At 39.1% G+C, this 27,930-nt stretch overlaps 1 protein-coding gene across 7 annotated transcripts in view; it reads left to right on the top strand.

The window, feature by feature from the left end:
* LOC138748484 (protein PHTF2-like) overlaps nucleotides 1-27,930 on the top strand; it is a 105,093-nt gene that overhangs the window by 74,245 nt on the left and 2,918 nt on the right. For 3 of the 7 annotated variants that reach the window (XM_069908770.1, XM_069908769.1, XM_069908771.1), the window contains exons 13-17: nucleotides 4,668-4,799; nucleotides 13,883-13,969; nucleotides 18,178-18,333; nucleotides 23,359-23,454; nucleotides 25,303-25,428. In XM_069908770.1, coding sequence (XP_069764871.1) covers nucleotides 4,668-4,799; nucleotides 13,883-13,969; nucleotides 18,178-18,333; nucleotides 23,359-23,454; nucleotides 25,303-25,428 — 597 coding nt within the window. Of the gene's footprint in view, nucleotides 1-4,667; nucleotides 4,800-5,519; nucleotides 5,673-10,271; nucleotides 10,372-13,882; nucleotides 13,970-18,177; nucleotides 18,334-23,358; nucleotides 23,455-25,302; nucleotides 25,429-27,930 lie in introns of those variants that run through there. The other 4 variants (XR_011348055.1, XR_011348057.1, XR_011348058.1 and 1 more) reach the window with 4 other exon arrangements.

Here is a 27,930-nt window from a genome sequence, read left to right on the forward strand (position 1 = left end):
GTCGGGCAACCACATCTCCCCTCTCCATTTTGATTTGCGAATTCACTCGCAAGCGTCAACTGATTTCGCAGTGACCGTAACTCCTCCCCACCAGCCCCCCCCCCCCCCCGGAAAAGATTTCAATTTTCATATATAACAAAGGTCACTCTTTTAATTCCCTCCTTAAAGTACTCTGTTCCCTTTCATTCCCTTATTAATTCTTATCTATACTCTATATATTTTCCTTTAAAAACGGATATACTCATGTACACACATATATACATACACACATATATACATATACCCATGTACACACATACATATAGTTCGTCGTCATTTTTGCTCTCGTTACATGGCTTTGGCAAATACTAGAGCGCATCGGATGCCCCCAAAAGTTCCTCAACATGGTTATCCAACTACACGAAAACCAACAAGGTCGGGTCAGATACAGCAATGAGCTCTCTGAACCCTTCTCCATTAACAATGGCGTGAAGCAAGGCTGTGTTCTCACACCAACCATCTTTTCAATCTTCTTCAGCATGATGCTGAACCAAGCCATGAAAGACCCCAACAATGAAGACGCTGTTTACATCCGGTACCGCACGGATGGCAGTCTCTTCAATCTGAGGCGCCTGCAAGCTCACACCAAGACACAAGAGCAACTTGTCCGTGAACTACTCTTTGCAGACGATGCTGCTTTAGTTGCCCATTCAGAGCCAGCTCTTCAGCGCTGACGTCCTGTTTTGCGGAAACTGCCAAAATGTTTGGCCTGGAAGTCAGCCTGAAGAAAACTGAGGTCCTCCATCAGCCATCTCCCCACCATGACTACCAGCCCCCCCATATCTCCATCGGGCACACAAAACTCAAAACGGTCAACCAGTTTACCTATCTTGGCTGCACCATTTCATCGGATGCAAGGATCGACAACGAGATAGACAACAGACTCGCCAAGGCAAATAGCGCCTGGAAAATAGACTCACAAAAGAGTCTGGAAAAACAACCAACTGAAAAACCTCACAAAGATAAGCGTATACAGAGCCGTTGTCAGACCCACAGTCCTGTTCGGCTCCGAATCATGGGTCCTCTACCGGCATCACCTACGGCTCCTAGAACGCTTCCAGCAGTGTTGTCTCCGCTCCATCCTCAACATTCATTGGAGCGACTTCCTCCCTAACATCGAAGTACTTGAGATGGCAGAGGCCGACAGCATCGAATCCACGCTGCTGAAGATCCAATTGTGCTGGGTAGGTCACGTCTCCAGAATGGAGGACCATCGCCTTCCCAAGATCGTGTTATATGGCGAGCTCTCCACTGGCCACCGTGACAGAGGTGCACCAAAGAAGAGGTACAAGGACTGCCTAAAGAAATCTCTTGGTGCCTGCCACATTGACCACCGCCAGTGGGCTGATATCGCCTCAAACCATGCATCTTGGCGCCTCACAGTTCGGCGGGCAGCAACCTCCTTTGAAGAAGACCGCAGAGCCCACCTCACTGACAAAAGACAAAGGAGGAAAAACCCAACACCCATCCCACCAATTTTCCCCTGCAACCGCTGCAACCGTGTCTGCCTGTCCCGCATCGGACTTGTCAGCCACAAACGAGCCTGCAGCTGACGTGGACATTTACCCCCTCCATAAATCTTCGTCCGCGAAGCCAAGCCAAAGAAAGAAAAACATGCCTTCATCTCTCTGTCTGTCTTGTAGTTGTTCTGCAAATTTTCGTGCTTCCTCCGGATCCAAGAATAGTCTGTTTTGCTGCCCTGGAATAACTATTTTAAGTACCGCTGGGTACTTTAGCATAAATTTGTATCCTTTTTTTCATAGGATCGCTTTTACTGTATTAAACTCCTTTCTCTTCTTCAGGAGTTCAAAAGTTATGTCTGAATAGAAAAAAAATTTTGACCTTTGTATTCCAGTGGCTTTTTGTCTTCTCTTATTTTCTTCATTGCTTTCTCCAATATATTTTCTCTTGTTGTATATCTTAAGAATTTTACTGAAATGGATCTTGGTTTTTGTTGTGGCTGTGGTTTCGGGGCTAATGTTCTATGTGCCTTTTCTATTTCCATTTCTTCCTGTAATTCTGGTCTTCCTAGGACCCTGGGGATCCAATCTTTTATAAATTCTCTCATATTCTTGCCTTCTTCATCTTCCTTAAGGCCCACGATCTTTATATTATTTCTTCTATTATAATTTTCCATTATATCTATCTTCTGAGCTAACAGCTCTTGTGTCTCTTTAACTTTTTTATTAGATTTTTCTAATTTCTTTTTTAAGTCCTCTACTTCCATTTCTACGATTATTTCTTGTTCTTCCACATTATCCACTCTTTTTCCTATATCTGACATGACCATCTCTAATCTATTCATTTTTTCTTCTGCACTTTTAATTCTTCTTTTTATTTCACTAAATTCTTGTAATTGCCATTCTTTTACTGATTCCATATATTCTTTAAAAAAAAATCCATTGTCTTGCCTTTCCTTTCTTCTTCCATTTCTCTATGTTCTTCTTCTTCTTCCTCTGGGTTGGTCATCTGTTGTTTCCTTGTTTTCTTTTTACTCTCTTCTTTCTTGTTCTCGTTATTTTCTATGTTCTCTTCCTGTTGTTGTCTTGCAGCTGTCATTCTCAGCTGTGGAGATCGACTCCTCAGCTGGTCCCCCCTCCCGTCAGTGTTTTTTTTTCATGCGCGGTTGCGCACTTTTACTTGGCTCCGCGAGCCATTTTTGTAGTCCAGAGCTCGGGCCTTCAACTGGCCTTAGGGAGCGGGCTTCTCTTTCCGTGGCGGGCCTCCTCGGACAGGTAAGGCCTTCACCTTCTTCTTCCGACGTTCTTTCTTCTTCTCTTCTTCCCATTGCTTTCGACTTTTCTTTCTTCGCTGCCATTTTCTTCCCACCTTTACTTTCACTTTGTTTTAATTTTTATGTTTGTGCCTTTGTGTTTTGTGTGTTTTTTTTAAACTTTTCCGGAGAGGGCTGGAGTTCCCTGACCAGCCACTACATCACGTGACTCCTTCCACTGATTTTGTGTTCAACGACTCTTTGACTGATAGGAATAGTTTCCCACCTACTTCAGGAATGTCCCTTGTAAGTACAGTATCTGGTACATATGGGTTTGGTAATGCTAGATATATGAATTTCCTGGTTGCTTGAAACTCACTCTTTCAATGAGTAAAACATGGAAGTCCAGATGTTGTGATTGTAGTAAAAACACACCAAAATGCTGGAGGAACTCAGCCCTCATAGGAGTCAAAGATATATTCCTGATGTGTCAGGCCTGAGGCTTTCTTCAAAGAATAAGGAGAATGAGCAAAAAAACCCAGGAGATCAGAGTACAGACAGTGCAGGCTGAGGGGGGGGGTCTAGACCAACAAGAGGTGTTAATTGGATATGCTAAGGGGCGAGAGCTGAGCATTGATTATATCTGTGTAAAAGGAGACAGGGAAAAGGGAGAGAGAGACAGAGCTGGGGAAGAAGTGGGTTGGGAGGGTGTTTAACAAAAGCCATGGCTTGATATTACCGCCATCTGGTTGGAGGGTGCCAGTCGGAAGATGAGGTGTTGTTCCTCCAATTTATGGGTGGTCTTAGTTTGGCAGTGCATGAGACCATAGACAGACATGTCAACAGATATTAATATGGACTTCTCTGGCTTTTGTTAAATCCCACCCCCTTACTTTCAAACACTACTGTATTCAAACAGCTGCTGCGGGCAGGGCATGACTGGGTCGCTGAGCTGACTGAATGTTTCCTCCCATCTTCACCAAGAGGATGTGTATTGCTTCAGAGAACATAAATTTTACAATTTTAAACTTTTAATTTTTTTCTTCTTTTGTTGGTTGCTCGGGGTTGACGGTTGCTTAAATTCCAGATAGGAATTTAACTGTATTAGAATCAGATTTCCTTTTCACCTCCTACACTTTAATAAGATTTCTCAGTTTCTTTATATCAGTTGGTATTTCCTGTCGATAAAGGAATGGTTCTGGGTTTTTGTCCTGTCAAAAGGGATTAAATGCCAAAACCTAAACTGAATAGCTCAGGCCCAGTGATAGGTAGAAGGAAAAACTACATGGTTTTACTTCCCAGCACTTTCTCAAAGTACTTGGTGTCCTGGCCAATGGTTGTCTTTTAAATTGATTATTTTATTATTTCTTTTTCAGGCAAAACTCGTGAACAAATAGGCAGCTGAATTTCTTAAAATTATATATTTCAGAGGTGCTCCAATCTATTTGAGTTACATTGAAATGGATGAAATGGTGTCTTTCTTTAACTTCCTCGGTCTTTCCAAGGCCTTGTTACCCACCCTGAGGATGAATGATGCAAACTGGATATGGGGTTTCCAACCAGTAATCTCTCTATAGTTTGAAGATGATTTTTTTTTTAGCACAACAGGTGTCTAAAGAGACAATGATGACATTTTTTTTCTCCTTATTTCCATTCAGTTCAGCTTCTTTCATATTCCAAGTTTCAAGTGATGTATTGGTTTATAACATCTCCATGTTTGGAAATTTATCGACAATTCTGTTTAGGTGTTGAATTTATTTCTTTTCAGACATGTGTTTCTTTTTTAATTGCAGGCAATTTTTGCTGGATTTCTGCTTTTATTGGTAGAATTTTGATTATAATTCTTTTATTCCTGTTAAAACTGCATATCACGTCATCCTTTGACAAATTATTAAACAACTTTTTTTTTCCATAGAGATTGCTATTTGCCAAACTTTTTGGTCATTTAACCTCAGCAAGACGGGCCAGAAAATCTGAAGTTCCACATTTTCGCCTCAAGAAAGTGCAAAATATAAAAATATGGCTTTCGTTACGTTCATATCTTAAGGTAACTTCAATTTGTTTTCACATTCGGAGTCCGAGTGCATCTGCTATTCTGCAAGATTCTACCGTCATTCCATCTGCATCCTGTGGAGTCCTTAAGAAAACGACGATCTGTAAGGATTAGAGTTTTTGCCTATTCCTACTGGGGACACCAGACTCTCTAGAAGTTTCTACTTCCCTGGCATGTGAGGAAATGAGCATTTTGCTGGAAGCTGTTGTGGCAAATGAGAGAAGGGATTCCGAGTTATGGAAATCTGTTCAGGAAAGGGATTCAAGTCAGAGGCGCTTGTACTGCCAAAGATCAGGACTGTTTACTTAATGTTACAATCTATCCTCCTAGAAGGCCATGTAATTTTGGAAAGGAGGCAGAGCAGATTTCCAGAAGAGTGAATAAGAACGCAAGTGCGGAAATAGTGTAGTGACAGCTGTTGGCCTTAAATAAATAGAAAAGTACTTGGAAAAGAATTGTATTCTGATGCAGAGGCACATTTATATTTTCAGTCTAGATGGATAGTACAGTTATGGAATTAAATTTGGTGGTAACATCCTTCAGTCTGCTGCCTGTATTGCTGGCTGCCCCAGTCCTGATTAGGTGACTGAATCCTTTGGCTTCTCTGTACAGAAGGCAGCTCATTGAGTCTGCATCAGGTTAAACATTGCATTAGTATAGAATGCAAATTAATAAGAAAGATGGTCTAAATGCTCTTAATGTATTTCTTTTTAGTTCTTTACATTAATCTTTTCAACATTTTTAAATGGATCCCAAGAAATCTGAACATCTCTAAATGAGACTGGGGGCAGTGACTCACTGGCCGTGTCGCTTGGGGCACAGTGGGAATGTGATCCATGGCTCAATAGCAAGTGATCTTGATGTCAGGTAATTTCAGGCCCATTCCTTTCCCGTGAGAGTATAATTTTCATGACATGTATCTTGATGACGCATCTTTCCATATCGAAAGAGAAAGATTTTGAACTATAAATTTCAAGCTTTCTTTCATTGTGATCATTGAGGATTAATGTTTTTTTTTGCCATTAACGTAAAATGAGCTCATTGTGAAGAGGTAACCAGTTTTTAAAATCTCCAACTATAGAGAAGCAGCAGCTGGTGTACAGAATATCTGTTTATCTCTAATGACTTCGGAGAAAAAGAAAATAATGTAACTGAATCACGTTTGCATCATTGACGGAGTGAGGCAACTGGCCTCCATTAAATCCTAATCCCTAAATGTTGCTTGATTAGTCCTACTTAATTAATTGTTGGTTTAAATAGTTCATTTGGAATTGGAGAATTGCATAATTTTAGCTTGTGCTCACAGGGAACACAAATGAAGAGAGGTGGAGAACTCAAATATGAAAACATGAAGAAGTTAACGACACTGTTCTGATGCTATTGAATAGAGATATCAGACCTATCGATTGTATTTGCACGATTTCCTTTTCACCCCTGCTGTAAATCACCTGAACTCCCGAGTTAATCCCCTAATGAAAAGCCCGGACAATAAACTTGAATTGAAATTACAATAATCAATTCAAATAAGTCCTAATATTGGGTGTTGATATCGCCTATAGATTTCTGAACTTCAAAAACAAACTTCAAGATTCTATTTTTTGTCATGTGCACAAAACACTCACAAATCTTTTCCCTTCATTTACCCTATTAAGGCACACACATTGCAGGAATTTTAGGAAAAACTGGTTTTCAAGTTGAACCACATTGTTGTCAATAAAAATATTCAGCATAATTAATACTATGATAATGACAGTGAATTTATTGTCATATACATTGTATAAATTTCTGTTTCTTACATCAGTCTGCTATCTTTCTACAGATGTGCTCCTCCAATTCTCTCTGACTGTTGGGTGTTCTACAATACAACCCTATCAGGGTGGCCACACCTTCCCGTTCCTCAGCTCCACCTATATGACCTCCCTAGATGAGCCCTCTGGGGGTGTTCTGTCGAAGTACAACTGTAATACTTTCCTAGACTAGCAATGCCACTCCTCCCCCTTTCATCCCTCCCCCTCTATCATGTCTGAAACAACAGAACCCTTGCTAGTCCTGCACCTCCTGCAACCAAGTCTCAGTAATAGTAATACTGTAAATATTCGAGTATAATGCGAAAAACTTCCCCCCCTTTTTCCCCTTCAAAAATATGGGGGGGGGGGGGTTGCATTATACTCGAGACTAAAATTTAAAAAAAAATTCTGCAGGCAAGCTGGCGCGGTAGACGGCAGTGCTACTTGAGCAGCAGCACGAATTGGGCGGCCGAGGGGAGGGGTGGTCGTGAGAGACGACATCGCGAATCGGGCGGGTGAGGGTCGTGAGAGATTCCAGCGTGATTCAGGCGGGTGAGGGGAGGGGTGTTCGTGAGAGACGCCAGCGCGACTCGAGCAGGCAAGCGGCCGGAGAGATGGCAGCGCGATTCAGGTGAGGGGTGGGGGGGGGGTCATATTATAAATGGGGGTAAAACTTTTCCCCTTTTTCCCCTCAAAAATGGTGGGGGGGGGGTTGGGGTCGCATTATACACTAATATTTACGGTAATTTTGTAAACCCACGTGCCAATCCACACCCTATGTTCGACTGCCTTTCCGACAATACTCCTTGAATTGAAATAAATATCCCTGATAACATTTCTATCATGTACAACTTTTGATTTCTGTCTATACATGAAGTCCTCGCATGACCTCTATCCTCCTCCACCTCGCTATCTGGTCTAACACTCTCGTACCCATTCCCCTGCAAATCTAGTTTAAACCCCCTGAAGCAGCACTAGCAAACCTACCCTCAAGGATGTTAGTTCCCCTCCAGTTCAGGTGCAACCATCCCCTCGGAACCGATCCCACCTTCCCTGGAACAGAGCCCAATTGTCCAGAAACATGAAGTCCTCCCTCCTGCCCCATCTCTTTGACACGTATTGAGCTGCATTAACTTCCTATTTCTAGTCTCACTAACACGTGGCACGGATAGCACTCCAGAGATCGCAACCCAGGAGGCCCTGTCCTGCAACTTTGCCCCCAACTCCCTAAACTCTCTTTGCAGGACCTCCTCATCCTTCCTACCCACGCCATTGGTCTCTATGTGGACCACGACATGTGGTTGCTCACCCTTCTTCCTGAGAATGCTGAGAGCTCGATCCAAGATATCGCCGGCCCTGGCACTAGGAAAGCACAGGCCCTCAGAGATTCTCGATCTCTCCCACAGAACCTCTTAATCTGTCCCCCTATCGTACTGGTCTCCTCTTTTCCCTCCTTCCTTTCCTGAGCTGAGAGACCAGTCTCCGTGCCAGAGACGTGACCACTACAACTTGTCCCTGGTAGGCCATCCCAGCAACAGTATCCAAAACAGTATACTTATATTGTTGATGGATACAGCCACAGGGGTGCTCTGCTCTTTTTTGTCTTTTCCCCTTTTCCTTCCTGACAGTCACCCAGCTATCTGCCTCCTGACATTTGGGGGTGACACTGTCTCCCTGATGCCCCTGTCTATTTACTACCTCTTCCTCCTAAATGGTCCGAAGTTCATCCAGCTCCAGTTTCCTAACTTGGTTTGTCAGGAGCAAGAGCAACAGCTGGATGCACCTTTTGCAGGTGTAGTCATCAGGGACAATTGTATTGTCCCAGATTTCCCACATCCCAGCACTCCACTGCCCTAAATGATTCCATTACCTAATCCCAATTTAATTAAAGGATCTTATCTGGCCTTACCTCACTGGAAGCAAACTCGTCCTCAGCCAATCAAAGCTCCACTCCTAACTGGCTGCTCTTCTGCTTCCCCTCCTTTTATTTGTCCCTGCCAATTATCTCAAGTATTCATTCCCACTGATCAACACTCTGTTTAACTCTTCAGTTGCATTCTCTGCTCTTTTTAAAGCTCACTCACCTCAGCTGGTTCCCTACACTCACCGACCGCTCTCACGAGTCCTTCACTCCTCCTCTTGTTGTGAAGCTCCTGAGATCAGAATTGGCTACGTTTGCTCTCTTCTGCAGCCTTCTGCTTTCCTGGGCATTTGAATTCCCAAACCAGACGGTGATGTTTCCCATCAGTATACTTTCCACAATGCATCTGCAGGAGTTTGATAGAGTATTCAACAACCGTCAAATCTCCTCACAGAGCAAAAATGTTGGTGTGCCTTCTTCATAGTTGCCTTGGTCTGCTGGCTCCAGGCAAGGTCTTCTGAAATATGGACTCCCATGAGCTTGAAGGACCTAACCTTGTTCATCTTTCCTAAAGACAATAATTAGCTCCTTGGTCTTGGTGGCGTTCAGAGCAAGATTTTTATTCTGGCACCACCCAACCAGATTCTTGATCTCCATCCTGAAATCTTGACTAATCGTTTTCAGTTACTTGGCCAACAACAGTGGTTTCATCAGCCAATTTGTAGATTTGTGTTGGAGCTGAACTTCGCTATGTTGTCGTGAGTGTACAGGAAGTAGAGCAGGGGACTGAGTACACAGTCTTGAGATGCCCCTGTGTTTGATTAGTGTGGAAAAGGTTATGCTACGAATTTGCACAGACTGGGGGTCTGCCAATGAGGAAGCTGGGGATCCTGTTGCAGAGGGATGAACATAATCCCAAATCATTTAGTTTGATCAAAGATGTCATGATGGTAATGAACACTGACTTGTAATCAATAAATAATCCCCGACAGGTCTTCCTGTAGTTGAGGTGATCCGATCCAGAGTGGAGGGCCAGTGAGATGGGATCTGTCAATAACCTGTTGTGACAGGGAAATTGAAATGGGTCAAGGCCCTCCTTGAGATAGGAGTTAATCTACTATCTCAGCCTCTCCAAGCATTTTATCACAGTAGACATCAGTACCACCTGCTAATAGTTGTGGAGGCACATCACTTTGCTCTTCTTAGTTACCGGAATAATGGATGTCCCTTTTAAACAGACAGGGACCACAAACTGTTGCAGCAAGAAGCTGAAAATGAAATATATTTATTTTAAATAAGTTGTTTTGGACAATGGAAATTTTATTTGCTAGTGAAAAAATAATCTTAGAAAACACTTTGTAAGTTCAATTACACCGTCAGATTGACAAGGCATAGGTTGTTGATGTTCTCTGTTGAAAAAGGTTGATGTGTAAATCGAAAGTGACAGAAGATTGGTTATGATCTAACAAGGTGTATAATAAGATTCTTTTAATTTAATTAGATATTTTGACTTGTTTATTACACAGCTGATGCCTTTATCTCACAACAGTTCTGTGACAACACATTTAAAGGTTTTTATTTACTTTGGGTTTAGAAGATATAGGAATACCAGAGGTGACAAATAATCATTTCATTTTAGAATTCATGGTTATAGATTTTCCCTCTGGTGTAGGATAATCATTTAATTTATGTAGTAGCTTTATACATGTACAATGTACTCCATACTGTACCAGCTGCTGAGAATGACAAAGACTATATGTACTGCAGCTAAAGTTTAAAACCAGATGTCTGATGTGAATTTCCTAATTTTACATTTAGACGTTGAAGTGAAGGGGCTGCATAATACATAAAGCAAATGATTTTCTATCTACATTTAATTGTGACCAGCACTTCAATGAGCACAGATGAAATTGGACAGGTACATTCATTGATGTAGAAAGTGAGAGCAGGATTTACTTTCTGGCTGGATAATGGGACCAGGCAATTTATTTACATAGACTGTTATTCCTAATTCATAAAGCTGTTAAAACTCAGTATCACGTAGTTTTGCAATTAGAATTAAAAAAATAATAATTTAGACTTAGAGCGTGGTTACATGCCATTTTGGCCCATGAGTCCATGCCGCCCAATTTGCACCTAATTAACCTATACCCCTGATACATTTTGAACAGTGGGAGGAAACCGGAACTCCAGGGAAAACCCACGCAGATACGGGGAGAATGTACAGACTCCTAACAGACAACATGGGATTCGAATCCTGGCCCTGATTGCTGGCACTGTAAAGGCATTGCAATAATCACTATGCCAACCATTCTACTTCGAATTGTCCCTGATAGAAATGAATAAGAGCAAGGACAAAATATTGCTTCAGATTAATATTCTGGAGAGAATAGCCTTTTTATCTTTGCAAGAGAATAGCAACTTTATTGATGGGGATTAATAGCCACGAAATGGAGTGAGTGTTCTTATGAAACAATATCTGATTGTAGCAATACAAACAGGATTTATTTACAACAATGCTGTTCTAATTTAACTAACTTAATTACCATTTATCTGGTTGGCAATTGAGGAAATGTATCCTCTGTAATTTGGAATGGTCTGACTTCATCTGCAGGAGTGAAAAAGCAAATCTTTTATTCTGCCTTTAGCAACAATTTCACCGTTTATTCTATTTCATGTTAAACATAAAAATCTTCATACATGTGAATTTTATTGTTGCTGTTGTTTTGGTGCTCAACTCATTATTCACCCATGACTGTGTGGCCAGGCATAATTCCAATGCTATCTACAAACTTGCCGATGACAGCACAGTTGTTGTCAGAATCACAGATGTCAATGAGGAAGCGTACAGGAGGGAGATAAATCAGCTTGTTGAGTGGTGTCATGCCAACAACCTTGAGTTCAATGTTGGCAAAACCAAGGAGATGATTTTGGACTTCAAGAGGAAGTCGGAGAACATGACCCAGTCCTCATGGTCTGAATAAGTAGTGGAGAGCGTCAAGAACTTCAAATTCCTGGGTGTCAACATCTCCAAGGATCTGTCCTGGAGCCTCCTCTTCGATACAACCAGGAAGAAATCTCACCAGCGGCTATACTTGGTGAGGTGTTTGAGGAGATTCGGTAGGTCACCAAATATTCTCAAAAACTTCTACAGGTGTTCCGTGGAGAGCATTCTGGCTGGTTGCACTACTGTCTGGTATTGAGGTGTCAACATTCAGGACAAGAAAAAAACTCCAGAGGGTTATTAACATCAGAGGCACTAGCCTTCACTCCATCCAGGACATCCACATGAGACAGTGTCTTAAAAAAGCAGCCTCTATCCTCAAAGACCCCACCATCCAGGCCATGCCCTCTTCACTCTGCTACCATCAGGAGCTTAAAGACAAGCACTCAGTGGCAAAAGGACAGCTCCTTCCCTGCTGCCATCAGATTCCTGATGAACAGTGAACTACGGACACTGCCTTACTTTTCGTGCACTTCAAAAAAAAATTAATTGTTGTAAGGTGGTTGATACGAATGTTTATTCTACGACGCTGCTGCAAAACAACGCATTTCATGACTTGTTCATGACAATAAATTCTGATTCTGAACTCATCCAACGACTGCAAATTTGATTTCAGAACCTTTCTTTTGTAATTTTATTTCTTTAATTCAGTTCTCATGATCATACCACAAAATTATTCTATCAGCAAAGCACATCACAGAAATGTTAGTTTTTGTTCAAAATGAACGATAAATGTGAATGGATCAGACCTCTTTAATCTCTCCTCATAAATAAAATGTTTCATCATTCTGGTGAGACTTCTTCACTTTCTCTCGCATTATCACATTGTTCTTGTAGTGTGCTGACCAGAATAAGTACGCCAGGTGAGGTCTCACCAACTTCTAATAAAGTTGGACCATAATATTCCTCTCCTCTCTTCAGTGTCCAGACTAATGAAGTCCAGCATCCCATATGCCTTCTTAACTACACCATCACACCAAAGCCCCCCTTTTCCTCAATACTCCCTAGACTCTTATCAATCATGATGTATACCCTAGTCTCATGAGTAGGAGTTTTTTTTTGCAGATTGAATGCAGTGATATTTTGTAATAAATATTGAAGTGACTCACTGTTCAAATAATGTGATTAAAAGTATGGAACTCAGTGCGGGGGGGAAAAAAACCCTTTTACTGGGGGGGGGGGTCAATTAAACAGGTGTGTTTTTTATCTTAAAGTAGTTTGAGATGAAAGATTTTGCTCATCCATTATATGTGTGTGATGTGCCAAAACCTGGAGAAGTATTTTCATTTATATTGCATATACAAATTTAATTAGCCAATGAATATGTACATCGGGATATTTCACTAAGTAACCTATAATGAGGGCTTTTTTATTTTAAACTGTAAACAAGTTTAAAGTTTTTTAATAGCAAGCAAAATATCATGAACAATGACTGCAAATCAATGCTTTCAGATAATTTTGATAAATATTTCAAGACAACATGTCACTTGTATTCAGATTTTTTTCAGTTTTATTGTCAGTATACATACATGACATCACGTACAACCCTTAGATCCCTTTTTCTTGGCAGAATTGGTAGTGCAAAAAATAAACTGTACACAACATAGACATGTAACAAAGAACTGTAAACATAACAAAAGTAAATAAACTGCGTAGAGAGAACAAAAAGAAAGTCAATAAAGTGTACAAGAAAGAGTCCTTAAATGAGTCTCTGATTGAGTTTGTTGTTGAGGAGTCTGATGGTGGAGGGGTAGCAGCTGTTCCTGAACCTGGTGGTGCAAATCTTGGGGCACCTATACCTCTTTCCTGATGGCAGTAGTGAAAACAGAGTGTGTGCTGGTTGGTGTGGATCCTTGATGATTGCTGCTGCTCTCCTATGGCAATGTTACCTGTAGATCAGTGGTTCTCAACCTTTTTCTTTCCACTCACAGTGGAATTACTAAGTAATTCAATGCCATCGGTGCTCTGTGATTAATAAAGGATTGTTTAAGGTGGTATGTGAGTGGGATGGGAAGGTTGTGAATCTCTGGTCTAGACCCAATTGTTACTGAAATATCTTGCTCGAGAAAAATTGTCATTGGCCCATTTCCTTTGGAGTTATGAAACCGTGCACATAACGAGTCCATTAGGTACAATTAAAACAGTGGTTTTCAAACTTTTTCTTTCTACCCACATACCATCTTAAGCAATCCCTTACTAATCACAGAGCACCTATGGCATAGGGAATACTTAGTGTTTTGTGAGTGGAAAGAAAAAGGTTGAGAACCACTGCTGTAGATGTACTCAATAGTGGGGAGGGTTTTGGCTGTAATGCCCTGGGCCGTGCCCACTATCTTCTTGCAGCAAATAGTGCTTTAAAAAACTTAAAAATCACTCTTGTACCTTTTTAAAAAAAAACTAATTCATTATTAATTTCTTTCAACAGAGACGAGGTCCACAGCGATCGGTAGATGTAATTGTTTCATCTGCATTCTTGTTGACTCTGTCTGTGGTATTTATTTGCTGTGCACAGGTAATGTGTTTAACCACTTAATGCTTTATTTTTAAACTTTCTACAACTGTCTTTTAAAATGTTTTATGTATTCAATATCGACCCTTTTGACTTATTTCATTTTACAACAACACGTGGTTACAAACGTGTCAACCTTATACACACATACACACTCTTATCAAAGCCATATATGCAACCCAGGTATTCATTTCATTAGGACATCAGATTCAAAATTCAAGCGATGCTGGACCATGTCTTTCTGCAGGCCCCGAGACCAGTGGCCCTCAGTTGAAATCCATTTTTCTCCCATACCAATCTTTGAATTATCCTTTCAATTCTCTGACCTTTATAGCTCAGTTAATAAATCAGAGAGACACCTTTGCGGCTCCATTTTTTAATCTGGACTGTAGTTGCTCAGGTTTTATCTGAAGGAGCTCCTTTTTCCCTGTCATCAGTTCCCACATGGATCATGACAACTAGATCTTTACTTTTCCACTCCAAGGAAATATCCTTGATGCTGGCACCAAGCAGGAATCATTGCCTTGTTATTTAGACTTGCAGCTGTGGAGAAGAATATTGTCCCCAATAACTGCTTGGCCCCCTTGTAATTACCATATTCCTCTTTACTACCTCAGCCTGAAGGGTCCCATTAATCACGATTCTGTGGTCGGATCACTAATCCATACTAAGGTCTCAAATCCATACTGCTCCAAGATATTTCAGGAAATCATAATGTCAGAGGCTCTTTCGGCACGACCTACTTTGTGCGTAACCTTCCTTTGTCCTATCATCCACAGGTGCGGATTGACAGGGAAGCAGGTGTTAATTGGGGAATTTATGCATTCCTTTCACATTTACTCTTTGTTTCTATATGGCTCCCAAATGTATGAACTCATTGTTCTGAATTCTGTGCCAAACATTCATGTCCGTGTTGATTAGTCGTTTGCCAAGATTTCATATAAGTTGATTGGGATGTTGGACTTTTCAAGAATGCTTTAAAGTTGAGCCACTGCCTCAAGGGCCAGAAGAAACCTGGCTTCGTTTCTAATTTTGGCTGCTGTCTGGGTCAAGTTTGCACTCCATTGCTATCATCTGGTGCTGTTGTTTCCTCCCAGAGGTGTGAAACTGATAAGGCCACTGTAAATTGCCTATAATACTCTGGCAAGGAGAAAGGCTGAGGGAAATTGACGAGAATGTGGGAAGAATTTAAAAAAGTGATTAAATATAGAATTAATGCACCTGAGTAATTGATATTCAGCGGAGAGTCAATGCATCAAAGATCCTGTTTCTGTGCTGTACATCCCAATGACTTTATAAAGGGAGTATATGAAGCCTCGGCAGAGCATGGCCACTGTAGAACCCACTTTAAAAATGGTCACAGAATTAATCTAAATCAATTATCTTTCATATATGGTTGAAAAAATATGAATGTCTAATTAGAGATGAGATAATCACATTTCTAGTTAAAAAGAAAAGATTTTATATTTGGCTGCTCTAGTTTTCAAATGAGAAAATTATCAAATTGATGTTATAGACTATAGAACATACAGCACAGTGCAGTTCCTTGCACCTAGAATTTGTAAATAGAATTTCCCTACTGCATAATCATTTTTCTCAGTTCCAGATCCCATTGTCCTTGCCAGCAACACATTCCATGCACCCACCACTCTCTGTGCAGAGAACTTCTCTTATATCCCTCTGTACTTACACCCAAGCACCTTAAAACTATGCTCCCTTGTGTTAGCCATTTCATTCTTGGGAGAAAAAGCTGTCTATCCGGACACTCAATGCCTCTCATCTTATACACCTCTGTGAGGTCACCTCACATCCTCCGTCACTCCAAGGGGAAAAGATCAAGTTCACTCAACCTATCCTCACAAATCCTGCTCTCCAATATCCTTGTAAATCTCCTCTGCACCCTCTCTATAGCATCTACACCTTTCCTGTAATGAAGTGACCAAAACTAAACACAATATTTCAGATGGGATTTAACCAACGCCTTCTATAACTGTAACATTACCTTACATATCTTGATCCCATAGTTAATATGCCTTCTTAGCAACACTATCAATCTTTTTAGCAGTTTTGTGTGTCCTATGGACAGGGCCCTAAGATTTTTCCCACCCTTCCACTTCCTCATCAAGATCATTTATAAAAATCATAAAGAGCCTGGGGTCCCAGAACCCCATGCCAACCTCCATGCAGAACACAAACCATCTACAACCACCCTCTGCCTTCTCTGAGATGGAGAAAAATTGAGATGGAATTTCAGTAAAACCCCAGCCTTACATAAGAAATAGGAGCAAGTGTAGGTCGTCTGTCCAGTCCAGCCTGATCCACCATTCAATAAAACCATGGCTTTTTTTCTCTTTTTTTGGGGGTTTTTTTTTTCTCTTTTTTTCTTTCTTTTTTTAAGAGGATGATGTCACAGAAGATAATAAGTCAAAAATTGAGGATGTTGAATTAGATGAAGAGGAAGATGAGGGGAAAGGATAAGAAGAAAAAGAAGAAAATTAAGTACAAATACATTGAGGGAGAAGAGTTTAATAAAATTAAGTTAATTTCGATAGAGAATTTTGAAGATGTTATAAATGAAGAATATGGAGAATTTTATAAGAGTTTGAACTTTTTTCTTTTTTTATATAAGGGGAGGGGAAGGGAATAAAAAGTTTATCTGATTGTTTTTCTAAGGGATGTTTTTGTTCTCTCGATGAATTATAAAGGAAACTTGGTATTAATGGAAATTCTGTATTTATGTATTATTAATTATGATTTTTTGTATAACAGATATGTGGTTGATATATGATTTTAATATTTGAACTTAGTTTTAAAGTGGATTTCATTTGTTAAATGCATGTATTATGTTTGATTTAAATATATGTTTAAGGGTATTATTTTAGTATTGATTTTTTTTTGTTGTTAGTAATTTTTTTTGTTGTTAAGTTTTATCCTTTTTTTTGTAAGTGGGGGTTCTTCTATTTTATTTACAATATTGTTAATTAATTCTTCACTCTTTATTTTGGGGGGTAGTGTTGGACTAATTTTAAATTAGATGATTAATGTTGTGTTATAATTATTGGGGGGGTTAATTTGTGTATTTTAATGATGTAGTATTCTAAGTTTTATTATCTTATATTTTATTATTTCTTTAAATGTAATTTTTATTTTATTCATGTCATAAAATTTTAATTAAAGTTTAAAAAAAATAAAATAAATAAAACCATGGCTAATCTAGCCATGGATTCAGCTCCTATATCCTCCTTTCCTGCATAATCTCCTACTATGTAAACATCTATCTAACTGAGTCTTAAATATATGTAATGAGGTGGCTTCTACTGCTTTCTTGGTCAATGAATTCCTTTGATTCATCATTCTGGGAAAAGCAGTTCCTTCTTGTCTCCGTCCTGTATCTATTCCCCCAAATCTTGAATCCCCCCCAAATCTAGTCTCACCAATGGATACAGCTTTCCTGCCTCTATCTTATCTATCCCTTTGTTATTCTGGCACCACCCAACCAGATTCTTGATCTCCAGTCTATATTCTAACTCATCATTTCCAGTAATTTGACCAACAATGGCAGTGTGGTCAGCAAATTTCTAGATTGAATTGAAGCCAAACTTAGCTACACAGTCTAAAGTGTACAGGGAGTAGAGCAGGGAACTAAACATGAAGCTTGAAATGCTCCTGTATTCACGGTCAGGGTGGAGGAGGTGATATCGCCAATTTATTGGGGTCTGCTGATGTCCCAGATCCTTTAGTTTGGTCATATGCTTTGCTGGTATGATTGTGTTGAATATCAAGCTGCAGTCAGTGGACAACAGCATAATGTGGGTTTCCTGCAGTGAAGATGAATTAATGCAGAGTGGTGGGCCAGTGAGATGACCACTGCCGTTGACCTGTTGTGAACTGAAGTGGGTCCAGGACCTTCCTGAGATAAGAATTGATGTGCTGCACAACCATTTCATCATAGTGCCCCCAGATGATATTCATTGAGGCAGATCACCTTTCTCTTCTTGGGCCAAGAATAATTCCGTGAGGTGGTACTGGTGGCGAGGATCAATCATGATGTTATTGATTGGTGGATCAGAGAAAATGCTGAATGACCTACTTAATCTAATGCTCAATAGCCCAGCAATTGAACGGGGGTGGACATGGCGAATGGAATGTAGAAAATGGGTCAGCCACATTGGGAGAAGAATAGTTTTAATCTGTTTTCTCTATTTTTGCAGCTGCTTCATATTCATGAAACTTTCCTTGATTTTCACTACAATTGGGAATTGGTGATCTGGTGCATCTCATTAACACTCTATCTATTGAGATTTGTCATGCTCGGATCTGAGACAAATAGCAAATACAGCAATACCTCGATATTACTGACAGAGCAGGTAATCGGATCTATGTTTTTATGTTGCTTTTTTGTTTAAAAAAAAATAGTGAATTCTTCACCATAAAAATAAAATATCATGAATGCTGTGAATTTAAAATAAAAACAGAAAATCCTGCTGTTTTCTCTCCTCTGATGCAGACCAGTGTGTTGAGTATTACCACCATCTATTACTGCCTCTTTGTGCTATTAGTGTACCATCTGCAAATAGAAAAAAGTGTTCAGAACAGGTACTTTTTTTGCCTTTAAGTGGCAGGATAATGAGAAAATAAAATAAGAAAATACTGGAAGCATTCAGCGGGTCATTTCAATACAACCCTGAGATTCTTTTTTCTGTGGGCGTGGCAGAATGGCCACTGTGAAAAGTCTGTGGAAAGATAAGCACAGGCTTTAACATTTCAAAGACCTTTCACTGACTTGTGTTTTGCAGATTATATTTTGCTTTTATTTGGAGGATTTACTGGCTTTGGAAGCAGTCCAGAGGAGGTTCACCACATTGATTCCAGAGATGAGGGGGGGTTAGCTTATGAGAAGAGGTTGAATTATCTGAGGCTATACTTTCTTGAATTTAGAAGATGAGAGGGAATCTTATAGAAACCTTATGAAAGTTATAAGGCGGAGTTAGGTAAGTTGTTCCCTTTGGTGGGGGAGACTAGAACTAGGTGACATAGCCTTAAGATCCAGGGGACTAGATTCAGGATGGATATGAGGAGGAACGGGGGGGCGTGGCAAGATGGCGTAAGGATCAGACGTGCCTTCCAGTCCTCTCCTGATTCTATCTTATTGTTTTATCTAGAAATGCCCGTTAAAATTCTTTAAAAGTTTAGATAATTTCAGTGCTGTTAATTTAACTTATGATGGTACAATTGGTGGAAAAGAGCAAAAAAAAAAACGACAACAGATCATCAAAAAACTACATTTTCCAAAAGTTCAAGTTTTGGAGCCTACCTACAGGAAAGACACCGGGACTCAGCGTGAAATGGATCCCAGGAGAGAGGTACAGTGTTCGGATGTAGAGCTCTATGTTACATCGGTAGAGCCCCCTAAAGAGGGTGCCAAACAGCCTTTAGAACAAAGAGTTACTCAAAGGCATTTGTCAAATGTAGAGGTGGCGCTGCAAACTGCATCTCTTGAGATAAAAGAACCTATACAACTTGATGTACTGGGAGAACTTAATACATTATGGACTGGGGAAAACCCCGGCCAGCGTCCTCCAGTCACTGCTGGAGAGGATGTGGCTGGGGTTTCCACACGCAGTCATACTACAAGGAAGGCAACCAGAATGAAGGAAGGAACAGAAGATCCTTTGGTTATGCAGAAGAAGCAGGAATCTGTTGAGCCAAAATCTCTTCCAATTGAAAAGATTTTTGTGAATCTTGAATCTAAATTATCTTATACAATGCAGGGATTATCCAAGATTATGACTGAACTTGGTACTAAGTTTAATACTCTGGTGAAAATACATTCTCAACAGATGGCTGAGTTTGGAGCTTTTAAGCTTGAAGTGAGAGATAAATTTAATTCGTGTGAAGAAGATATAGACGAAATACGGGATCAGGTTTTTGATGTGACCAAAATGGTCAAAGACTTACAAACTCAAAATAAAAATTTGATGAAAAAGATTGATTATTTGGAAAACCAATCCAGATGGAACAATATAAAGATTATTGGTTTGCTGGAAGGTATGGAGGGACCAGACCCAAAAAAATTTTTTACTGAATGGATTCCGCAGGTGCTGGGTCAAGAACATTTCCCGGAAGGTATAATACTGGAACGTGCTCACAGAGCCTTGCGTAGAAGACCTATTTCAGGTCAAAGTCAAAGACCTGTTTTGGTTCGTTGCCTGAATTATTACGACAGAGAAATAATTTTACAAGTGGCTATTAGAAATGCACAACAGAGAAAATCACCCTTGATGAATCAAAATAATTGAGTTTTCTTCTATGCGGATTTGAGTCAAGAAGTTATGTTCCAACGACGGGAATTCAAGCCTGCTAAAGAGTTGTTGTGGAAGAAAGGTTACAAGGCAACCTTTAGATATCCAGCTGTTTTGAAGGTTTTCCAAGATGGTTGCCAACCAAAGTTCTTTGATTCTCCATTCAGCTATAGCATTTGCTCAAGAGCTGCCAATTATTCAGTTTCAACAAAGACATAGTTCGCCGCGAACTCCAAGGAGACAAGAGATGGAAGAAAAGAGCCGTGCTCCAAGAAGGAATGGTTGTAATGGTGACTCGGCAGTTGGAACTGATTAAAAGAAGAGTTGTCCTTTTTTTTTCTCATGTTTTTTTTTAAAAAAAAGGGATATTAAATAATGATGATGTTAGTTTAAGATGAAATGAGAGTTGGGGGAGAGAACTGGATAGGCACTATTTCCTGAAAGTCATCTGCTACGTGTGTATCTCACACCCATTTTTTTTGGGGAGTTCCCGCATTGCGCAGTTTAGACGGGAGGGGGTATTTTTTAACCTCCTACCCGTTTTTTTTCCTTTTTTTTTGTATTATTAGATTAAAGAGTGAAGGGTTTTTTTTGTTTAAATATTAAAAAAAAGCATAAGAAAGTATTTGATTGTTTAAAAAACTAAAAATTGATGTGTTTTTTTTTGTAAAGTTTATTCAGTAGATAAGGAATATCTGAAATTTAAATGTGAATGGGATGGATAAGTTTTCTAAATATTTTTTCTTTAACTTTAAGGTGAAAGGAGTGGTAATTCTGATGTATATTATTTTGCTATTTTAGTTATAGAACGAAGGGAATAATGGTGAAAGTTATAAATTGAATTGTACAATTCTTAATGAGGCTTGAATTTTGTTTGTGGTTTATGCTCTATTTGTTGAAGATATAGATTTCGTTGTAGATGTGTTTTTATTATTTGGATATCTGAATTTTAATGTAATGATTGGGGATATTTAAATGTGGTATTGGAGCTTTTATTGGATAACTATTCAAGAGTAAAAGGGAAAAATGATGGAAGAGTACTAAAATTGAATTGTACAATGCTTAATGAGGTTTGAATTTTGTTTTAAGATGGTGGTTTATGTGTCTAATATGATGATAGATGTGAAGTTAGTTGATATTTGGTGAAGGTTTATCTCTATAGAGAAAGTTTTTTTTCATCTTTTTTTTCATGCTACAATTTTTTTTAAGAATTGATTATTGTTTAAGAATTTTTGATAGATAATGTCACTAACTTTACTAATTTTTTTATATTAAGTTTGAGTTAAATATATGTTTCATCTTAACTCCGTTTGTTAAATATATGCATTTAAGCTTGATTTAAATATGTTTTTTAAGTCTGATATCTTAGTATTAATTACTTTTCTTTTTGTTAGTATTTTAATCGGTTATGTTTTTGTTTTTTTTTGTAAGTGGGTTTTTTTTTCCTCACATATATTATTAACTTTATTAATTCTTCACTCTTTATTTTGGGGGAAAAGGGGGGGTTGGACTAATTTGAGTTGGGTTATTAATGAGTAATAATTATTGGGGAGGGTATAGTTTATTTAGATTACTGATACTGTATTGTAATTTTATTATTTTATTCTTAATTTTTTTTAAATATAATCCTATATGTTATTCATGCTATAAAATCTTAAATAAAGTTTAAAAAAAAGAGATGAGGAGGAACTGCTTTCCCAGAGGTGGTGAATCTATGGAATTTGCTGCCCATTGAAGCAGTGGAGGCTACCTCAGTTAATATATTTAAGGCAAGGTTGGTGAGATTTTTACGAAGTAGGTGAATTAATGGAAATGGGGTAAAAGTAGGTAGAGATGAAGCTATCATCAGATCAGCCATGATCTAATTGAATGGCTCATTGGGCCAGATGGTCGACTCCTGCTCCTATTTCTTTTGTTCAGATTTTTGGTATCTGGAGTTTTTTTTTAATTTCAGTCTAATGACAGATCTGCCTTCTTTCAATGAAAGGAGCAACAAATTTGATATTACCCCATATAGGATAACTCTATAGGATTCTATAGGTTAGCTCTGTATAGGACGACCCCAGAACTTCCACCTAAATTATTGGTTTTGAGCGATAAGCTTTGAATAAGATGACCCCAAATCTGGCACTTACTGCTGACCAGTGGATGCTGTTAAAAGTAAATCTCAATATTTTAACAACAAATGATCATTTAAAGGTTTAAATTTTATTTGGATATTTTAAAATAAAGCACTGTCAGCTCCTGTAACAGGCCGTTTAAAGCCTGTACAGAGTTGACAGCAGACCCCACAGAGGAGTGCTGAGACTTCAAAGATAGCTAACAGGGCATGCACGATATTGGTTCAGAGGCGGCGGGAAGATGGTGGCTGTGTTGCAACTTTACCGTCAAGGTAAGAATTTTAGACCCTTTGTAAGGGACAACCCAAGTTTAAGGTGAATTTCTAAGTTTCAAGGATCGTTCTATACTATGGCATATAGGGTAAGCAAAGAATTTACAACTAAATCTTTCCATCCCAATTTATCACCTGTATATTGTCACATTATATTTGAGTGACACTCGTGTTTGCTACAGGTTTTGAAATAGGGGTTTTTATCCATGTTAGTTCGCTCCTTTGACTTTGTGCAAAAATAGACATTATATTTGATTTAACACAAGAACGTAAGGAAATGGAGCAGTTTGGCCCCTTGAGCCTGCACCACCATTTATTTGTGATCATGGTTAATCTGTGCTGGCAAAAAAAATTCCTCTTCTTTGCTAGTTGCCCACAATTTGTTTGTTCAAGTGTTTATCTCCCTCCACCTTGAGTGTTGTTAAGAGATTTTGGTATAGTCCATGGCAATCTCGGTACGTACCATTTTGAAAGATGGTAAGATTAGTTAAATGCAAGCTTAGTTAAACGCAATCTGTATTTCTTTTGATGTTACCAGTGGCAAAATAAGACTAAAACTGATTTCCTCTGTGCAAATAATTTTAAAGTGTAATGTAGTCACTTATTTGAATCGTATACATTGACAAATTAGAAACATTAACTTTCTAAGAGATCGGTTGAATATTTATGACTTATTCATAGTTTTTCCCTTTCGCTAGATTAATTTATACTTAAAGATGGAAAAGAAACCTAACAAAAAGGAAGAGCTGAACTTAGTGAATAATGTCTTGAAGCTTGCAACAAAGTTGCTGAAGGTATAAAGAAATTACAGGTCGTCTTTTGTAATTGAGAAGCATGTTAAGACTATTTTATTTTTACAGTATAAATTGAATGTGGATAATTTATTACATGATATATAAACAGATTTGATGAACCAGGTTTTTCCTGGATCAATCTTGCCAAGCTCTGTATCATTAAGTTTTGCATCAAGATTTAGACAAAGAGGTTTGACTATTACCAGGATGCAGTTCCAAGAATGACTGCAACAGCCTGATAAAAATCAGATCTGTGGATGGGCTTCTTCAGACATGGATATAAAGAGTGTTAAATATGACATCCAGAGCTTTGAGAAACCAAAAAAATAAAATGGCATAAAAAGCTTGTGGTAAAAATTAAAGATTTAAGTAAGTTAAGAAGTCAAATGCACGTTTGAAGAATCAAGAACCTTCAAATAATCTATTGGCTTGCATAGGATCAAGGTCACTTGTTTTGAGGGTCAGAATTTAAATATGTCAATGTTGTTGGATTTTTTTCCATATAATGTTAGGGGCCACTGAGAGAAAGAGATAGTTTGTAGGTACCCATATAATAATAATAATCAATCTAGTTTGTATCCTGCATTGATGTTATAAAATACTCCAGTTTTTCTGTGTTTATATTATGAATAGTTTGCATCAAATTAAATCTTAAATATAGGTGGCTATGCCGACCGATAAGACTGCTACCTATGAATAGAAATTCGGGTATGGAGGGATATTGAATGGGTGCAGGCAGAATAATTGGAATAGACTAGAGGTCTATGCTGTGCTGTAATGTTCTATGTGATGTTCTTTGTTGATACACAGACATTAAGTCGATCATAACAGGCTAATAGTTGATTCCTTTTGAGATAATCAGTCTTTGTAACTAAACGGTATTTGTACAGACTACTTTTGATGCTGTCTACTTCTTTACCTCTTATTTCCCCCATCAATATCTCAAAATGCTTAGCCACCAGGAGCACTTGCTTGTAACTATACAGATTAGGAGCACAATTGGACCACTCAGACCTGCTCCTCCATTCAATAAGATTATGGCTGATCTTGCTGTAGTGTCAACAATCCATTCCTGCTTGCTTCTGGTAACCTTGTACATATTTGTCATCAAAAATATGCTGAAAGAATCTGCTTGCAGTGTTCTTTAAGGAGCCATAACAAAGAGAAAAAAAAAAATTGTCAACATTAGTTATAAATGGGTGAGCCCTAGAAAATTATCCCTAGTTCAGTATTTCCCATCTGCCTGGTCAAGAGTCATCAGAATTTTTTATGTTCCACCTGATGAACAACTTGAAAGAGTATAATTTAAAACTTAATTATTGATATTTTATTAATTTGGATAATGTGCTAATGTAGCTTTGGTTATTCTTTACTGAGATTCTTGAGGTCTGGGATGCAACCATGGATCTTGAATTGAAACTGCAAGACGCTTTTTTGGTTCGCTTATGAATTTTTGCTTAATGCAACATTCTCCCAAAACGTAAACATTTTGTAGATCAAGGAATTGGTGTTCAAAGTGAAACTAGATATATCTTTGAAACATTGGCTAAGACAAAGTTTTGAAAATTGTGATGGAATGGGATATTAACTTTATTTACAAGTGAGGCAAAAATCCATGATACAGGGACAATCCTGATTGACTATTGGGATTTCTGATTACCCGAGCAGATATTTAATCAATAATTTAAGATATTGACAAAATGTAGCAAAAGGGGGCAGCGAGTAAGAAGGAATTTTATATAGAAGCAAGAAGTAGTGGGAAGAAAGTGTCTAAACTAGGGCACTTAATGTAGTGTTTCTCAAAAATACTCCCTGTAATGCTTAACACATGCATATTTTTTTATTTAGGAGCTGGACACACCTTTTAGGTTATATGGACTGACAATGAATCCACTGCTGTATAACATCACCCAGGTGGTGATCCTTTCTGCTGTGTCAGGTGTCATTAGTGACCTTCTGGGCTTTAACCTAAAGGTGAGTTTCCTCCATCAAGATTCTAGATTCAAAATTCAATGGTAATAGAAACAGTGGCATATTACACAAAATTGCCTTTTGTCTGCCGTCAGGCTGACAGATTTACCATCGGCAGAAATTGCCTGAAGCTCCTTTTACACTCAGAGAAAGAGAAACAAAAGACAGTTCCTCCAGAGTCACTGAATGTCCATGGATTCACCCCCAGTGCTCCCAGAGCCTCTGCAGTACACAGGGATCCAGTCCAAACCATTGGCAACCCGAGCTCTAGGTCCGAACCTCCGATACGATCAGGAACCCTTCAGCATCCTCTGCACTCTTGTGCATCCCAGCTCCAATTCCTGGCACCCCTTCAGCCAGTTTTGAGCCAGTCTCCAGCAGTCCGCTGCCTGTGTGGGTCCTTCAGCCACAGAACTCCTCACTGGTCCGCTACCATGGTCACCATCCCGTGGGTCATCTCCTCTGCTTCTCCTGGCCTGACGGGGGGGGGTGGGGTGGGGGGGCGGGGAGGTGGCCTCCCCATTTCTGGTGCCCTGAACCAATCCTCCGCTCCCCTGGAATCTGCAACCCTTCATGACGGCTGCTGATCATAGGCACTGTCGTCTTGGGCGCAGACACTTCGGTCTTAGGATTTTAAATAAAACCACCGTCGGCTCCTTTAACAGATCGTTCAAAGCCTCTATGGGGCTGATGGCAGTTGAACCCGTGGGAGCGCTGTATCTCCACCTCCCACTCTCCTTGGGTCTGCACCAGTGGCAGTCCTACCGTTACATCAGCTCTGGAGGATGTTGTCATTTCCCTTGAATGTACAACAAAACCCATGATATCTGGCACCTAAAATGTCGCATAAATGAGTTTCTGGTTGCTTGAGACTCACTCTTACAATGCCTAACTGATGCATCTGCATTGAAAATAAATGATTTAAAAGACAAAAATACTATACTGTACATACTGCACCAGTATTAAAATTTATTGTTATGAACATGTCACCAAAATTCATTGTTTTAGGTAGCATCACATTGCAAAAATTTATATGAACCCCATTTCAAAGTAAATAAAAAGAGTGCAAGAAAAAGATAAAATGAGGTGGTGTCTGTGGTTCATTAATCATTCAAAACTCTGATGGCAGCGGGGAAGAAGCTGTCCATGTGCTGTTGAGAGCTCGTCTTCAGGCTCCTGTACCTTTTTCCCGATGGTAACCGAGTGAAAAAGGCCTGGCCTGGGAGGTGGGGGTCCTTGAGGAGAGAGGCTGTTTTCTTAAGACACCACTTCTTGTAGATGCCCTCGATGGAGCGAAGTCTGGTGCCCAAGATGTCGCAGGCCGAGTTAACAAACCTCTGGAGTTTTTCCCTGTCCTGAGCAATGATGCCTCCATCCAAGCAGTGATGCAACCAGCCAGAAGTTTTTACCGGATCTCCTCAAACTCCTCACAAAGTATAGACACTGGCGAGCCTTTTTCGTGATTGCACCAAACAAAATTCACTTGCATGAATATATAAACCTTCAAGCATTTCACTTTATCTTCAGTCACATTCTTTGAAAGCATTTAGTCATCACTCCATCTGCAGGTTCCTCCTCCTCCATGGAGCTGCCCAAAAGACAAACAATAGCATTATAGACCATTAACCCTCTCCTCTCCAGGTTTACAGATAAAGCCTTACTAATATACTTAATAATGTACTAATAAAGATAAAGACTAAGCAGGGATAAGGAGACACCTTAAGAGAGTCCCGTTAGTGGCGAGCAGCATCAATCAGATCTTCATCCTGGGTGGCACCACTTTATTCAAACACAACATTATTCAAACAGCTGCTACCGAGCAAAGCACAAGTAAGGCACCCACAGGCTGAACATTTGCTCCCATCTTTGCCAAAGGCTTGTGTGTTACTTAGGGAACATTTACAATTTTAAACGTTTGTTTAAATTTTTATTGATATTAATTTTATTTATTAATTTATTTATTGCCCTCAATATTTTTGCTGGTTAATTGTATTCTGGATAACAAGGGTCTTATTGTACTTTATTGTTAAATATCATAATTTATAATGTAGTCCATTTAACCAAATAAAAAAACAATTTTCTGAATGTGCCTAATTTTAGAAATATTTTGCAATTCATCAGTAATTTATATTAATTTTGTATAATATGCTGAAATATAAAGAACAAGTGTGAAAACAGACTATTTCCTTTAAATAGGACATAATTCTGAAATCGGAATGATTTTTATATAGGCTGACGTAAAGGCAAATGAATTTCAACTACTTGGTCTTCTATTAGAAGATGGCAGTTTTATTTTGTTGCTAATTTATTTTAATGAACAACCATAAATTGATAAGTTGAGTTTATGTTTGGCATATCTTTATGGAGGGAAGTGGGCAAAGTAATTATTAGCCGTCTTTAAGACATTTAAATTTAATGTTGTTATACTCCTCTTACACCATAATAATATCTCTAATGCTAAGCATGCAAACACACAACTTTCCTTCATGTAAACTCAATGAATGA

This window comes from Narcine bancroftii, chromosome 13 (assembly GCF_036971445.1).
Source record: "Narcine bancroftii isolate sNarBan1 chromosome 13, sNarBan1.hap1, whole genome shotgun sequence".
Classification (NCBI taxonomy): domain Eukaryota; kingdom Metazoa; phylum Chordata; class Chondrichthyes; order Torpediniformes; family Narcinidae; genus Narcine; species Narcine bancroftii.